Source organism: Triturus cristatus, chromosome 1_1 (assembly GCF_964204655.1).
Source record: "Triturus cristatus chromosome 1_1, aTriCri1.1, whole genome shotgun sequence".
NCBI lineage: Eukaryota > Metazoa > Chordata > Amphibia > Caudata > Salamandridae > Triturus > Triturus cristatus.
The window spans coordinates 1,065,880,077-1,065,895,776 of record NC_140579.1 but is presented as its reverse complement, the minus strand read 5'-3'; the positions used below and the strand labels follow the sequence as shown (position 1 = coordinate 1,065,895,776).

Here is a 15,700-nt window from a genome sequence, read left to right as displayed (position 1 = left end):
AGACGGGGGAGTATTATGGAAGGGGCCCACGAAGGTAATAAGGTAATTTATGCAGTACCTCAAGATAAATAACAGGCGCTAGCTACCTGAAATCATATAAATGATTACCTACCTCCTCCGTCTTCCTCGTGTTCAGTGGACAGAAACCACCCAAAAAGCAATAATAAAGCTTTTCTCCACCCAATATTCCTTCCAGGAAGTTCCTGTCATGTGACACATAAAGGTGGGTGAAGCCCGGAAAGCATCCTGAAATAGCAAGTTAAATAAGTTTAACAAAGCAATTTTTCCTCCCGTCCTCTCAAGGGAAGGAGTGAGAGATTGATGATTGTGATGAGGAAAGACTATGACTCAGAGTAATGAAGATTACCGGTAAGTAACTGAGTCATTACAAGCAGTTTTGTTGTTAAGCTCAATGTGCCGCTCTGAAACTAGCTGCCGTGGGCTTAGGCCCAGCTCACCAGTGCCTAAAGATAAGCCCTAATTGAACTAATTGCATTGTCAGCATGGCTAAAGGCCGCGGGCCCAGGCTTCAGAACGCAGAGCTGAGAAGGTGCTTGTGGCTAGGTAGAGAAGCTGATGAGTAGAGAAGCAGGAGGAACTAGAGAAAGCGGAGAACAATAGACTGAAAGAGGTGAGGAATTCATATGACAAGCGAGAAGAATGAGGCAATTTGAAAACCGATTTATCGGAAGTAAAAAGGGAGAGAGGGGACTGGTAACCAATCTGATATACTTTAAGTCGTTCACCATATTTCAATAAAATTAATTAAATGAATGTAACAATTTGGAAAGATGATTGATCGATGCAGCTAAAGGGAATGTGAAGTGCATGAGCAAGATTCTCACGGAGAAGCTACCGCAACGCTGGGCGACGAAAACATTAAAGCAACTTTTTTCTAAAATAATTTTAGTTGGAAAAGAACCCTAGATTACATACAATAGGACTTACCTGGCACTCCACCAGTTACGTCAAAAACAATTATCCATGTCACTCTGTTTCAGGATCTAAGTAAATTAGCATCATGCTCTTTTTGTGTCCTTTGGTCATCTTCGTTAGCAAACAGTACATCTTCTTCGTTCCTTCTGTAGATCTTCCTTCCATTCATTCTCGATGATGGCACCACCCAAGGGCTGCGACCGTATGCAAAAAAAGATGGTGATGTTGCTAAAGCCCATAGGAAGCATCCGTAACACTATCTCATAGCGTAGGTGTCTATCAGCGGCATAGCACCCACAGCTGCCACGTGGTCCAGGTCACCTTCACGGAATCGTGGAACTTACCCAACAGTACCTTCAATGCAAGACTGGTAGTCCTGTAGGTTCCACAGAAAGGGGAAAACTATGAATACCGGAATGCAAGGTGGTGTTGGCTAGAAAGCCAGGATTGCCTGAAAGGGTCACTCATGGCTTACGCTCATTTAGGAGCTGTGAAAAAATCACATCCTGAGAGCACACCTGACTGTAACTCGTTATTTATAATGTTGCAAAGCCTTGTCTGAAACATCCATGCCTTTCTCCTTTGCTTCCCACCAACAGCAGCTACGATAATGATTAGCATCACCACCATGGTCAGGCCCTGTTTTTGGTTATATACCTTTAAATCAAATTAAATGACTAATCCAAAAGCATATTGTTTGCAAAACATACAAATAAACATAACAGTTGAATTCCGTCAATAGATCATTCTCAATGTATCTAAATATTTTTGTCATGTTTCAAATTTCATAGCATCAGGCAATATTCCAATTCATTTCGAAGCTCCCATGCTCCTTACTGAGGGAAATGTAAAGCAATACATATAAAATTATTTGTTATTCATTGTCAAACATCCTTTAGAATAAATAGTGTGAGAGGGCCATACCTTATTGTATCCAAATACACATAAACATAAAATCATATGGTGCTTTGCCTTGGAATTCTATAGACTGTAGCACTTTTTTAAATGCAGTCATGGAGTAGAGACCCTAAATCTAAAAAGATATAGTAACATATCTCTAAATATAGTCTTTAATTTTAACAAAAGTGAGTTTTGAATAATCTAAATTCAGTCTTTACATTGTCAAGCACTTTGAAAGTCAGTGAGAAAAAGGGCTGTTTCACTATCACTGCATTCTCCTTTACATGCGGTCTTCCAGTCTTACTGGTATCTAGCTGTGTGGTCCCTTGTACTTTTTTCGATCTTCCTGACCTGACAGTACCAGGCTGTCATGCCTATGCCCATGTAGAGGCCTGGTGTAGCTCAGTTTGAAAGGCACTCCTGGCCTCGAAGTCGCTGCTTGCTTGTGAGACTACCTCTGGCTGATGCACTGTATGTGGCTCCAGCTCTTGTGTGCAACTCATTATTAAAACCACAACTGGTCTGGGACCTCTCAGCGCGCCTTTGAGAATCCTGAACAGTAGCGGCATCTCTTCAGGCTCTAGCTCGTCGGGCTCCAGACCAGCCGATCCCAGTGCTTGTCCCACATTTCTCTACCACTACATCGTGCTCTCGTGTTGAGACACTAGGATTCATCAGCTCCAGAGTTCCAGTACCTGCACCACAATTCTTTCTTCAGCACCGGCTGGAAGATCAGGATCCGAGTATGATTAATTAGTTAGTAAATGGTCCAGATTGTAAGCTATGCAATGATTTCACAGTTTTACACCTGAACATGGAGATGCATCTAGTGTGCCACATTTAGGCTTTTTCCCTAGTGTCAGCGTGCTATAATCTTTACCTTGTGATCCTGCATACAAAACTCACTTTATTCGGTGTACATTGCTAGTTGGTTGTCTAGGCACCATAGGCTTCTTCTAATTTACCTTTTATTCTTAATATATAGGCTTTCATCCTGGTTATGTTTTGTTGAAATGTGTACACTACTGAGGTTAAGGTTCCCAGCAACAAGAGCTTCAGTACCCTATTACTTTCAGTTGTGGTCTCAATGCATGACGTAGGGCGTAAAGGCAAAAAGGATTACATAACCTTCCACAGTGAGCGTGTACTAGTGCATGTAAAATATGTTGCAAATATTATTTCAGTAGGAGCTTTACAGACCTGTGCTAACCTTTACAGAGAAGGCAGGACACGCCTCATCAGCAGGTATATTACCAGACACAGAATCCCAAGCTTCGCTTTTCAACTCTTAACTGATTGCTAGGAAAGTAATATTTGCTAAATAACCTGCTGCTTTTCCACAGAAGTGATCCTGCACCCAATACATCACGTCGAGCACACGGGAAGAGAACATACTGCGGACGCGTATCAGCACGACCAGTGTTGACCAATCAGTACAAGAGGTGCATTCTCTCTCGGTCTCCTCCATTCATGTGTTACTCGCGCTGTGATGCTTTGTGTTGGTAGTCGCAAGTGATTTAAGTAATGGTGGGTCCATGTCACTCTTGCAGGGCCACCGACGGCACAGTACAGTTTAGTTCATGCCATCCCCTGGTGCAAACATTTCCATGTCCTGTTTGAAACGCTGTTACTTTTCCAGCACTTGAGCAACATCCACCTTAGAAAAGAGTGACACGCTTTTTAGTCTAACTGTAGTAATTCATTCATCATACATTACAAACAATGTATTGTAACCAAGTTTATGAAGCAGTTGGACACATTTGCACACATGGTGCCTGGCCATTTAATGTCATTCTATCAGTCTTCTTCTAGGTTATGTGATCCACTTCATTCATAGCTAGTTCTTTAAAAACGCATGATATTTTAGAAAAAACATCATTGACTTAACCCATATGACTATCTACATAAACAAATTCACAGATAGCATGTTTAGTTCATATATTCATTCACCTTTTCATTCGACTAACATTTCCTTTGACATAAAGAGTTTATTAGCTCATGGGGTATTTAGAGATGTGAAATGTAATTTGTGAGATACTGCGAAGTGCTTGCACTGAAGCCTACTACAGTGAGCGCTGAGGTGAATGTCCAGGCAACATGTGTAAAATGTGTGCAATTGTTTCATAAAGGTAAGTATATATATTGTATGCGAAGTAGGATGAACGGACAACACGATTACAGTCAGACATTTAAAAAGAAGAATGTGTGACTGTTTCAAGATGCATGCTGCTCAGGCTCTATAGAATTACCCACATTTTTAACAGGAAAGATTGGATGGCCACATGAGCACAAGTGATCCTATAAATAGCCCCTGGTACGGTTTGTTGGAAAGATCAGGAGTGGAAGACCATGGCTGTGACAGGGGGCCAGTAAGCAATATCCTGCTGGACATGAAGGTAATAGAGAACGTAAATAACGAAGATAGGGTATTCTAAATACACTTTTGTCAATATAAAGTGCTATTTAGAGATCCGCGTCTACATATTATAAATGTTCCCTACCCTGTGACTGCATTTTGAAAATAGTGATCATTCCGCGTAAATCCAAAGCAATCTGCCATTTAAAATTGTGTTTGTGAATTTAGATACTACAAGGTATGGTTATCTAAACCTACAATTATGTTTATTTTAAAGTTTGTAGAATATCTTTGCTAAAGACCATTTTGAAAGCGCCCCTTGACAAATGCCTGATGAAGGAGCACTGCTGCTGCAAATTTAATCTGAATATTACCAAATACCAATAAGTCTGACCCATTCCACAAAATGGCAATAAATTGAGAATTGACAATTGAATGAATTCATCCTTCTTTTTCTTTGAATTTTTGTACAAATCTGATACTTTTGGATTCTTATTAACGAATTGGCCATAGGCTACAGTGTCAATGATAGGAAGCATTCAAGGACATTTTTCATTCGCATAGTTACATTTAGGAGCTGTAAATACACATCCTAATAAGACTTATATCATATGCTCTAGTTAGGTCTGAGCCTCTTTCTTTTAAAGATCATATTAGCCCGAGCTAATTTGTCCTACGTCTTGTATAGACTCTGAAACCTCGAAATGATTTACCTCCTGAAATGTTAATGTTTTAATCCAACTTACTCAAATGACAGCATTTTTGGCCAGTGGACCGTGAGATCTTTTTTGCTTTTCTTGAGTTTTCGCGTTATGTCTATTGGGCAGTAACATGAATTTCATATTTCTTTTTTCTCATTATGAGCGGGAGCAGCAGCTGGCTTATCAGGGGACCCCTGCCATGGTGCCAGAGTTCATCCAAGTCAAAGAAGGCCTGAAGAAAGTCCAGCTTCCCGGCGACAGAGAGCATCACCAGACCTGAGGCCTGGGCAGAAGCATCGCGAGCGTTCAAGGATCATCGGTGAGATCTTACAGGAAGAGGAGGCAAAGCACGTGCCTTAGTGGACTGGCAGGGGAAAATCGTGCATTCTGACGTCTGTCTCCGGCGTTCTGGGAAGATAAAACTACTATTCCTTTGTCATGAATTAAACGTCCTATGTATGCATGCAAGTGGAGCTCCAAAGTACCTCAAATACTTTAAAATTCGAGGGGCTGTCAGCAATCCAGCAGACTTGAGAGAGCTAAAGTTGCACTATGGACGGAGAGTTCTACGTGAAACAGTTTACTAATGCACTGGATTAGAGTGGTCATCGATGCAGAACTGCCTGTTAGGCAGATGCAGGAAGATGACTTCATGATGTTGTGAACTCTGAGCCAAGAACGACCCAGGCGGGCCTCGATATTGTCAAGCAGGACAATGTGGCTCTCGGTTTCAAGAATGTGCGTGTGTGCTTGCAGGGAGATGCTTTGTTGTATCACCTCTCTCTGCGTGCAGCAAACTGAGATTTATGGGAACGAAGTTAAATAAAAAATGAAACCGCACTGTTCTTGTTCCAAAGCTGAAAGTGGCGAAGTGTGTTCCGTCCCAAGTGTGGAGTCCGCCGGTGTGGGGACGCTGCTGCCAGATGGGGCCTACAACTACTGGCCACGTGGTGAGCGTGACGGGGAAATAACCACACATGAGGCAGGTATACTGGTCTGGGCCGGAAGGTCCCGAGCGACCTCCGCCCTTTTATTTATACTCTCTCTGGCCACGCCTGGCCAGAGAGTGATACATAGTGTGTGTATGTTTCCGGGGTCGCTCACTACCGTAACAACTAGACTGTTACATCCCATTCCAAATCAGTTCTTTTCTTTTACGGCCAAATTGTGCACTCCATGCGAACTCTGTTAGTTGGCTGTTTGGTCGCGGGTTGGGACGCAGGTTGTACCTGTGTCGCACTGTGCTCATCCCTCTAGTGGGACTGACAGTTCCAGCTTCGATGTTTACCCCTGGCACACCAGTCTCCTCTCCTTCTCTTGCTGGTTGCAAGTTCTGTTGTGGTTCGTCGGTGTGGGTTGGTCTCGATTCACTCAGAGTCAAATTTAGACTTGGTGCATGTCCAGACACCCGACGTTGACGTTCTGTTTCCGGAATTTCTTTGAACCACGAGATGTTCCTGGTTATCACTTCTCCATTCCGCTCCACCGTTACTGCCGTTCCTGTCGAACCTCCCGCACCGACCATGGACTGTCTTCATAGGGTGTCCGGAATTTTCCTCCACTTCTCCGGTTCCTTATTAGTACCTTACACCCTGGCCTCAGGGTACGGACTTTGGCCCGCCTCCGTTGGCTTGCTTTTTCATTGGTCGTGGTTCTTCGGCACTGCGTCGCTGATGCGTTGTACGGCTCTGGCTCCCAGCTATCAGACACTGGAAAACTGTCACGCCGAGGTCCGGCTAGCATCAACGACCATGGGGTTCTCTGAGTTGTGCAATGTGGTGTGCTGCGGTACTCCCGCAGGAACTTTTGTAGTTCTATCTCCGGATCGGTTTGTTCCGCTACGGCAATGCGCAAGATTTTGTTAATGGTCCGCATAAACCGTTCCACTTCGCCATTGGCTTGTGGCCATTGTGGAGTTATGCGGTGGTGTTTTACTTCTAATCTGGACAGGAACTCTTTGAATTTACCTCCCTGGAATGGAGGTCCATTGTCCGTCTTGATGGCGTGTGGTAGGCCAAAAAGTGCAAATGTTTTCAGTAGTGCCGGGGCTAGATGATTGAATGCCGTGGATGGCACAATCTCTACACAGGGTACTTTGTGTAGCTGTCCACTAACACTGCAGTGACCCTCCCATCGGGGAAGCTCCCGAAGTCTAGGCTCACCCACGACCAGGGTGTTGGGGCAGGGTCTTCCGTGATCACTGGGGCTGGAGCTTCTGCATTCCCGGTCAATTGACATGCTCGGCAGTTTTTGACCACCCTCTCGGCGACTTCCTCCAGCCCGGGGAACCATAGTTTCTCCCGCAGTCGGGACTTCATTCTTCCGGTGCCCTGATGACCCTCATGTGCTAGGACAGTGACTCGGTCTTGCAGGCTCTGAGGGATGACAATCCTCTTAGGAGGATACCACACTTTGTCGTGCTTAGTTCGTCCCGGACTCTCCATATCTTTCCTAGTCGTGTTCTTTCTGCTTCATTCCACCCATGGACGTTGTGGAGAAAACCATCCCATGATCCTCTCGCTATCGCGTCCACTGTTCTTTTGAGGACCATGTCTGATTCCATATGTGATGTTACTTCTTCTTTTGACACTGTCTGCGGGCAGGCCCATTGAGATATCATATTGACAAATTCTTCGGTTTTCCGTTCCTGATTTGCATCTGTTTCTTCCTGTTGTGCCGGGTGTCGTGACAGGAAGTCAGCTGGATTTTTGGCACCTGGACGGTATACTAGTTCCATCTGGTAATGTTGGAGTTGTATCGCCCATCGTTCGATCCTTGGTGGGGGATGTGGCGCCGACCCTCGGAACAGCGGAAGAAGTGGTTGGTGATCCGTCACCACTCGGAACGGGTGCCCACTGACATATAAGTGGAAATGGTTGCATGCCCATTTCATGGCGAGGGCCTCTCGCTCTATTTGAGAATATCTGGCTTCAGTTGCTGTGAGCGCCTTGCTGGCGAACGCTAGTGGCGCCCAGGTTCCCGGTTCTGTTTCTTGGGTCAACACCACCCCCAGCCCTACGGGGCTGGCATCCACTATCAGTTCCGTCTGTCGGTTGACGTCGAAGTATGCCATTGTCGTACTGGCTAACAGGGCTGATTTAACCTTTTGGAATGCCTCCTCCTCTCTTTTGGTACACTGCCACACAGCGTCTTTCTTTGTTAGCCTGCGTAGAGGTTCAGCGATGGTGGCTAAGTTCGGGATGAACCTACCACAGTATGTGGCCATACCCATGAAGCTCCTAACCTCTGAGGTAGTGTTGGGTGTAGGTGCTAGTTGAATTGCTTCTGACTTTTTCGGGTCAACTTTCACTCTTTCCGGACCAAAGACATACCCGAAGAACTCAATAGAGCGCTGAAAGAACTGACACTTTTCCTTATGCAGTGTCACCCCATGTTCGGCTAGCCACTTTAGCGTTGCTTTGAGTCTGCGGTGGTGCTCTTCCAGCGTCGCTGAGTGTATTAGGATATCGTCACTTACATTTATGACTCCTTGCAGACCTGTCAATACTTCTTTTACGGCATTCTGGAATATCTCAGCGGCTGAGGATATCCCAAAGTTCAACCGCCTATATCTTCGCAGGCCTAGGTGCGTCGAAAACGTTATGTATCTGCTGTCTTTGTCCAGCTTCAGCTGATGGTATCCTGCATTTAAATCTAACTTGGAAAACCATTGTGATCCATTCAGATCTGCTAGGATGTCATCGACGGTGGGTGTCAGGTGCCGTTCCCTTTTGATTGCTTGGTTGGGCATCCTCATATCGATGCATATCCGGATTTTTCCTGGTTGGCGAGGTTTCTCAGCAATCACCATCGGGGACACCCACGGAGTCGGGCCCGACACTTTTTCTATGACTCCTTGCTGTTCGAGTTTAAGCAGTTCTTGTTCGACTAGTGGTCTCATGTGGAAAGGTATCAGTCTATGTCGTAGAGCTACCGGCTTTACTGCTGTGTCAATATGCAATTTTATGGGAGGCCTTTTTATGTTTCCTAGTCCTTGAAATAATTGTGGGAACTGTTCTAGGATGTCTTCCGTTTGCGTGGTTTTCACCGCGTTGGCGAACGTAACTAGACTGAGATCTTCTGCTGTGTGGCTCCCAAGTAGGATGTTGGCTTCTTTGTCTACAACATGGAATGTCGTGGTGACCTCATGATCTTCCGACTGGACGGCTACTAGTATCTTTCCTTTCAGTGGGAGCGGAACCTGGCTCCCGTATGTGAGGATTTTCACCTTCGATGGTGTCAGCTGAGGTTTGGACCTGAGTGTCTGATAATGTTGGTAACCCATGACGTTAACGGATGCTCCCGTGTCTATTAGGGCAGTGACTGGTGTTCCAGCTATCTTGACCTCACAGGTTGGCTGTGGGCGACGTCGTCATTTTAGGTCATTCACAAATGACACGTAGTGGCACTCTTCTTCTTCCTCTTATGACGAGTCTTCCAAGTATTGCCGATGCACAGGCCCTGAGCTGTGTGTTTTTGCTTGAGTCGGTTCGTCTAACGATAGTTGTTTTACCTGTCTGTATGGTGTTTTCCTTCCCGATGATCCTCTCGTTCTTGCACCTCCTCTACACACACTTGCAAAATGATTGGGGATGCCGCACTTGGTACATGTCTTCCCTCTTGCCGGGCAGTTGTCTTGTGGGTGTTCCTCTTTTCCACAGTACCCATATTGCGATCTTCGTGATGTTCTGGTGGGCCACCTTCCACGGGCTCCGCGCGGCATCGTGCTTAGCACATTGGCTCTCTCTGTCTTAACAGTTACTGTCTGTTCTGTTGCGGTATGAAGGGCCGCTTCCATTGCAGACGCTCGGACATCTGACAGCTCGTGTGATCTTGCTAAGATTAGGATGTCTTCCAGTGAGATGCGAGGTTGGCGGAGGATCAGAGTCCTCAAGGTTTTGTTTCGGCATCCTTGAATTAACTGCGCACGTGCTTCCTTCACTGGGTCATCCTCCGTGCATGTGCTAGCTAGTTCTCGAAGACGGGCGTGAAACGCATCCATGGATTCACCGTCTCGCTGACGTGCTTGTCGTAATTTGAACCGCTCATAATCTGGGTTCAGCTGTGGATCGAAATGTGCGTTCAAAGCTGCGTCATAGTCTGTTGCTGGCCCTGTGTTTGGCAGGTGTGCAAACAGTTTATAGATTTCATCCCCCGCGACGTGCAATAGAAGCGATCTTTTGACTTTGTCGTCGGTTTCCCTCGTGGCTATGAAATAGTTATCGAGGCGGCCCAGCCATACCTTCCACCTTGGAGACGCCGTTGCGGGGTCAATTAGTTCACTAAATGGGGGTAACGCGCTCACTTGCGAGTGTGTCGGTGCCGGTGTCACTGGTTGTTGGCTTGTTCCTGCTACCGCTTGGTCCACCATGTTGACTGCTTATCCACCGTCGTGCCACCTCCAGCACTCTTTCACAAGTCTCTACCAGCGTGATGTAGCGCGTGCCGTGCCCCCTTGCGTTGTTTCAGATGCGTGGGTCATCAGTCACAGTCTTTGATATTTGTAGTTGCCAATGCTTGTGTTGCCCTCCATCCGTGTGGTGAGCTGTTGTATTCCCCCTGCGCTGTCTGCCGACAAACACACTGTGTATGCTCTCCTGCTAGCAGAGTGAGCCCCACTGGGAATGTCTGTGCAGTATGCCTTTTGCGTTTGCCAATGCTTAGTGGATGCACATTCACAGGCCTTTAGGATCTCAAAGGTTCATGCAGGCAATGCATCTCCCGTGACAGCCAATGCTTGTAGGGTCATGGCTTTATGCTGACTTCCAGAATGTCTCCCCAGATTCACGCAGCATACACGCTCTGCAGCGCACGTGTCTTTCCCTTGGCTTACCGGCACCTCGCCGTCGCGGTGGGTTAAACGCCAGACTCGCGCTCACACTTCTCCGCCGGAGCACATTTCCTCCAACACGCGCGCTGACGTGCACTGTGCCTGGGCAGCTACCGCTTGTCTTCAGGGCGCGACTCGGATCCTGCAGAGGGCTGCCAGGTCGACGCCAGTGCACACAGTCGTCGGTGCGCTCGCTCAGTCTCGGAGGCGCCTTTCCGCCTTGCGGGGGTTGATAATGAGGGTGTGGGCCCACCCTCGTCGCCAGTGTGGAGTGCGCCAGTGTGGGGACGCTGCTGCCAGATGGGGCCTATAACTACTGGGCCACATGGTGAGCGTGACGGGGAAATAACCACACATGAGGCAGGTATACTGGTCTGGGCCGGAAGGTCCCGAGCGACCTCCGCCCTTTTATTTATACTCTCTCTGGCCACGCCTGGCCAGAGAGTGATACATAGTGTGTGTATGGTCCCGGGGTCGTTCACTACCATAACAACTAGACCGTTACACCAAGATAGACTTGGAAGCAATGGTAAACTGTGACAGCAAATGGCGCACTCGTCCTTCTCCTGGGAGCTGAGACAAAATCAAGACGCTGACAGCAGTAGCATAGGCGAGAGGAAGACGGCATTAGAGACACGCCTGCAGACCGAACTTGTTACGTTCAAGTGGCTCATTAAGTAATTTTTCAATAGTAAATTGATGCCCTTGAGCACAGTGACAATGGCATGACCACTAACAGAATATACCTAGTTTTTTGGCGAGAAAGTAACAGCAAAATTTGACTTATGTTTCTTAACATTTTAAAACCCATGGATAACAGTTTTGGAAACATTAAGTTAGGTTTCTTTTTCACCTTCCGCTAGTTAAGACAAGTAGAACGAAAACATTTGGACTGACACAGAAGAGGTTGTCAGAGAAGGTCAGTAGTTAAGAGTTTATTAGAGAGCCAAACAGGCTGCTCTGCCTCCTCCAGAGCAAGGGGCAGTAAGCGAGCTTTCTCTGTAAACTGTGAAAATGCAGCATATATGGAAAAAGGGAGAGCAGCAAAAAACTGTAATATAGAAACGTCCTTCTGCTCAGAAGGGTCGCCAGAGCTGTGCGACAGACAAGGTAGAGCTGGGCCTATATGAGACTTTGTATAAGACTTTGCAGTCTGTCTAGTTCAATACCTGTTATCTGTTGCAATCTCCTCTCCATGGCTGCGATATCATGCAACAAGCAAAAGTATGGAGATAGTGCCCAAGGACATGGATTTACATGCGTTCATTAAAGGGGCTTGGAAAATGCATAGAAGCCTGAAAGGTACAGCTTTATTGTGCCAGCCCATGACACTAGACTTTGTGCATTAACTTCATGTGCAAAAACAAGACAGAGCAGATGGTGTGGGAGACATTTTCACACCTCATGCCAGGATGTGAGATAAAAAAAATTGTTTGCGGTCAAACCACACCAAGGCGGCCCGACTGCTGCATAAGAGTATGTGCCAGACACTCTACATTATTCTCAGAAGTGGGAGCCTGGACCATCAGAAAAAGAGAATTAAAGACCAGGATGAAATTGAGATCAGATAAGCGATCCTAACCAACTGATGAAATGGTTTATGCCTAAGAAACGGGTAAACCTGGAAAAGAAGAACACGTTGAAACAATGTCCAAAATCAGAGAAGTTGGGCCCACTGTATCAGAAAGTGGTGCCTACCAGGAGAGTAGTTTCAGCAGAGAGGCCAGGATCAACATAAGCATAGTCAGTGGCTGAACTAGCAGCAGTCACCCTGGCAAATCATGGTGGCGCACAGGACGGTTGGTTATGCTTGCAGAGTGTGGGAAGAGGCCTTGCTCCTTAAAAGGTTGGGCCCTGGGCAATTGCCCACTCTGCCCATGTCTTAAAAGGGGTCTTCAGTTGAGGCAAGGCCAAACCCGTGTTCTGGTGTTTCCCTAAGAGTTAAAGCACCAGCTGAGCCTTCAAAATATTTGGGATTTGAATGACACAACATGTAAGAACATGATAAGGACTTTCAATTTTTTTTTAAAGTATTTCTTTAACACAACCTACAGAAGTATTTCAATTTACTACATTAGATAACATCACCTCATTTATATTTATTTGAAGTGAAAGTTTCTAAACACTAACTTAGAAACAGCTGTGAACTTTCCTTCCTGACATTCATGCCACGAGTGAACAAAGTGACCCAATCCAATTATCAGGTGTCCCTTACAGGGAAACATCCATTACAACTCAGTCATTACATCACACTGCTTCTACAACGCAACTGTTACAACGCAACTGCCTTGACATCTCATGCCATTACAGCGCATATCACTACAACGCATGCCACTACAATACATACAATACTATGCATGCCATTACAACGCATTTTAAGGAAAGTAATGGAGATTGTTTAGTTATAGGGTGGGTATGGGTTTTTGGGGTAGATGGAATTGTAATTTGTACCCCTACACTATCCAACATTTACCCTACTGTTGCACTCACTGGAGTGGGAATAGTAATTTTTACCACTACACAATCCAACACTTAACCTACTGTTACCCTAAAAGTATTATGCATTGTAATGGTATGCATTGTAATGGAATGCGTTGAAAAGGTAGTTTTTAAAAATGCGTTGTAAAATCATGCGATGTAATGGTAGTTGCGATGTAAAAACCGCGTTGTAAAAGCATGCTTTGTAATTGTTTGCGTTGTATTGTCATATCTTCCACTTATATCATGGCCAACATTATTGTGAAAGGTGGGTTAACATTGCAGGCTATCAAAGCATGTAAGATTTTTGTACATGACCCTTCTGGAACTGTATTACTTGAAGGTGACCTCCAATGTGACGCTGAAATAAATTAGACACAGTGAAGTGATTTGACTTAAATCACACAATTTAGTCATGCGGGGAAGCCAGGATGTGAATGAACATTTTTCTAGCATTCACAACAAGAATTTTCGAATCCTTTTAAGGACACAGTGGTGAGGAATATGTTTTGCTATCTTTACGAGCTTCAAACATCAGCCAATCAAAATGTTAGAAAAAACCTTTAACTAGCTACAAATCCCAGTCACAGCTGGACTGGCCAGACCGAGCTTCAGGCATTTTTTCAGGAGCCTGGAAGGAAGGGTGGCCGGTTTTGTTTGTGGGGGCAGGATTTGTAGCCCTGAAGCATTTTTTTTTTTAAAATACCTTTTTATTAATACAATTTGCTTGGCACAAACACTTTACACCAATTCGTATATCAGGTGCTTACTGACGACTGACATCACTGCGTTACTTTGCGTACTACCGTTATTTAGATCATAACCATTGACAATACCGCCCCTTTGAGTCTCACATTTCCCCACCACTCTCTTCCTCTGATGCCCCATCCCTCTGCACCCTGGGAGGTTCACATATGTATCCCCGGAATTTATTCCATGCTCCCCACACTTTATTCCATTTTCGCGGACAACCTCAATTAACGGATACTGCTTTTTCTGTCACCATGGCCGTGTCCATATCTTTACACCAAGCCTTGAGTGTCGGTATCTCCTCCGAGCCCCACTTTTATGCGATGTTACGCTTTGCAATCATTATTCCCAAAGTAAACCATTCCTGCGCTGGGTGTGTAAGATCGTTAGGCTCCCACACATTCAACAAACATCTCTTGGGCTCCAGCACCAGTGACACCTCCTCTACTTGCGACATTGTCCTCATTACTTTGACCCAATATTCAGCTATTTTCTGACACTGCCACAGTGTATGGTACAATGACCCCTCCTCCCCACAGCGCCTCAAGCAGTATGGGTGCGAATCTTTTCCCATCCTGCAGAGGGTGAGTCTGGTATAGTAAGAACGGTGCATAATTTTGAGCTGCACCAGCCTAAGCCTTGAGGGTATCCCCACTTCCCTTGGAGATGCCGTTGCCTCCTGCCACTCGGTGTCATCAAGTTCCCCAACATCTCGAGACCATCTTTCCCGGAGTACCCTCAGAGGGTCCGGCAAGTTGTTGACCAATTTTTTGTAGGTGAGGGAAGTGGCGCGTCTTTGCATATAATCTGTGAGTAATCTATCCTCCAAGGGGGTGGCCTCCGGAACTTCGGTACCCACTGGCAAGGCCGCTCGTAGCGCATGTTGTACCTGCAGGTATCGAAACATTTCCGAGGGCGCCAACTCATATTGTTCTCTAAGACGTTCAAACATGATTATCTCCCCCTTGCGCCACATGTCGCCCACCGTGGATATGCCGATTGCGTCCCACTGGGCAAATCCCTTACTATTCCTGAGCCGTCCCAGCCGTTTGGTATCCCACAGTGGAGTAAGTTGAGTTATGATTCCCTTCCATCCCAGTTTTGCATGCGCCCTGTGCCACAAGGTGATTGTGTGTTTTGTGGGTCCAATCAATGTGTGGTATCGTTTCTCGTTATACAGCGCTGCCATCATACCTTCTACCCCTAGCCCATGTCTGTCCGCCTTAAAAGCGGGGTCTGCTTGCGGGACGTGTATCCACTGGTTAATAGTCTTCAATTGTGCTGCCCAATAGTACAACTGTATGTTTGGAAGTGCTATTCCCTCGTCGTACCACCCTTTAACCAATTTGCCCTGTGCAATACGCGCCGGCTTGTTTCCCCATAGCAGACTGGAAACTCGTGCCTCTATCGCTTGGAAATAGCTTGGGGGTACCTGGAACGGTGTATTCTCCAGTGCATACAGGAACCGAGGGAGCGCCATCATGTTAAAGAGCGCCGCCTTTCCCAAGAGGGTCAGCGGTAGTGTGCCCCAATGCAACGCATCCCGTCTGAGGCGCTCCAAGGGAGGCATGAGATTCTGCGTATAGAAGTCATCTGGGTTTGCGGTTATATAGATACCCAAATATTTGAATGTGCCCTCCGCCACCTGCAGTGGGCAATCTCTGGGGAGCCGAGGGGGCGGGCCACATAATATAAATAAGACAGACGTAGACCAGTTTATAGTGTATCCCGATGCCCGGCTGAAAAGTT

The 15,700-nt window shown here is 46.2% G+C and overlaps 1 protein-coding gene across 1 annotated transcript in view; it reads left to right on the top strand.

Moving 5' to 3' along the window:
• The window catches only part of LOC146871537 (protein FAM107B-like), a 126,810-nt gene extending 121,637 nt beyond the window's left edge, over positions 1-5,173 (top strand). Inside the window, exon 6 of the mRNA XM_085599759.1 lies at positions 5,057-5,173. Within this exon, the coding sequence (XP_085455885.1) occupies positions 5,057-5,173 (117 nt within the window). The remainder of the gene's footprint in view (positions 1-5,056) is intronic.
• The last annotated feature ends 10,527 nt before the right edge of the window (positions 5,174-15,700 follow it).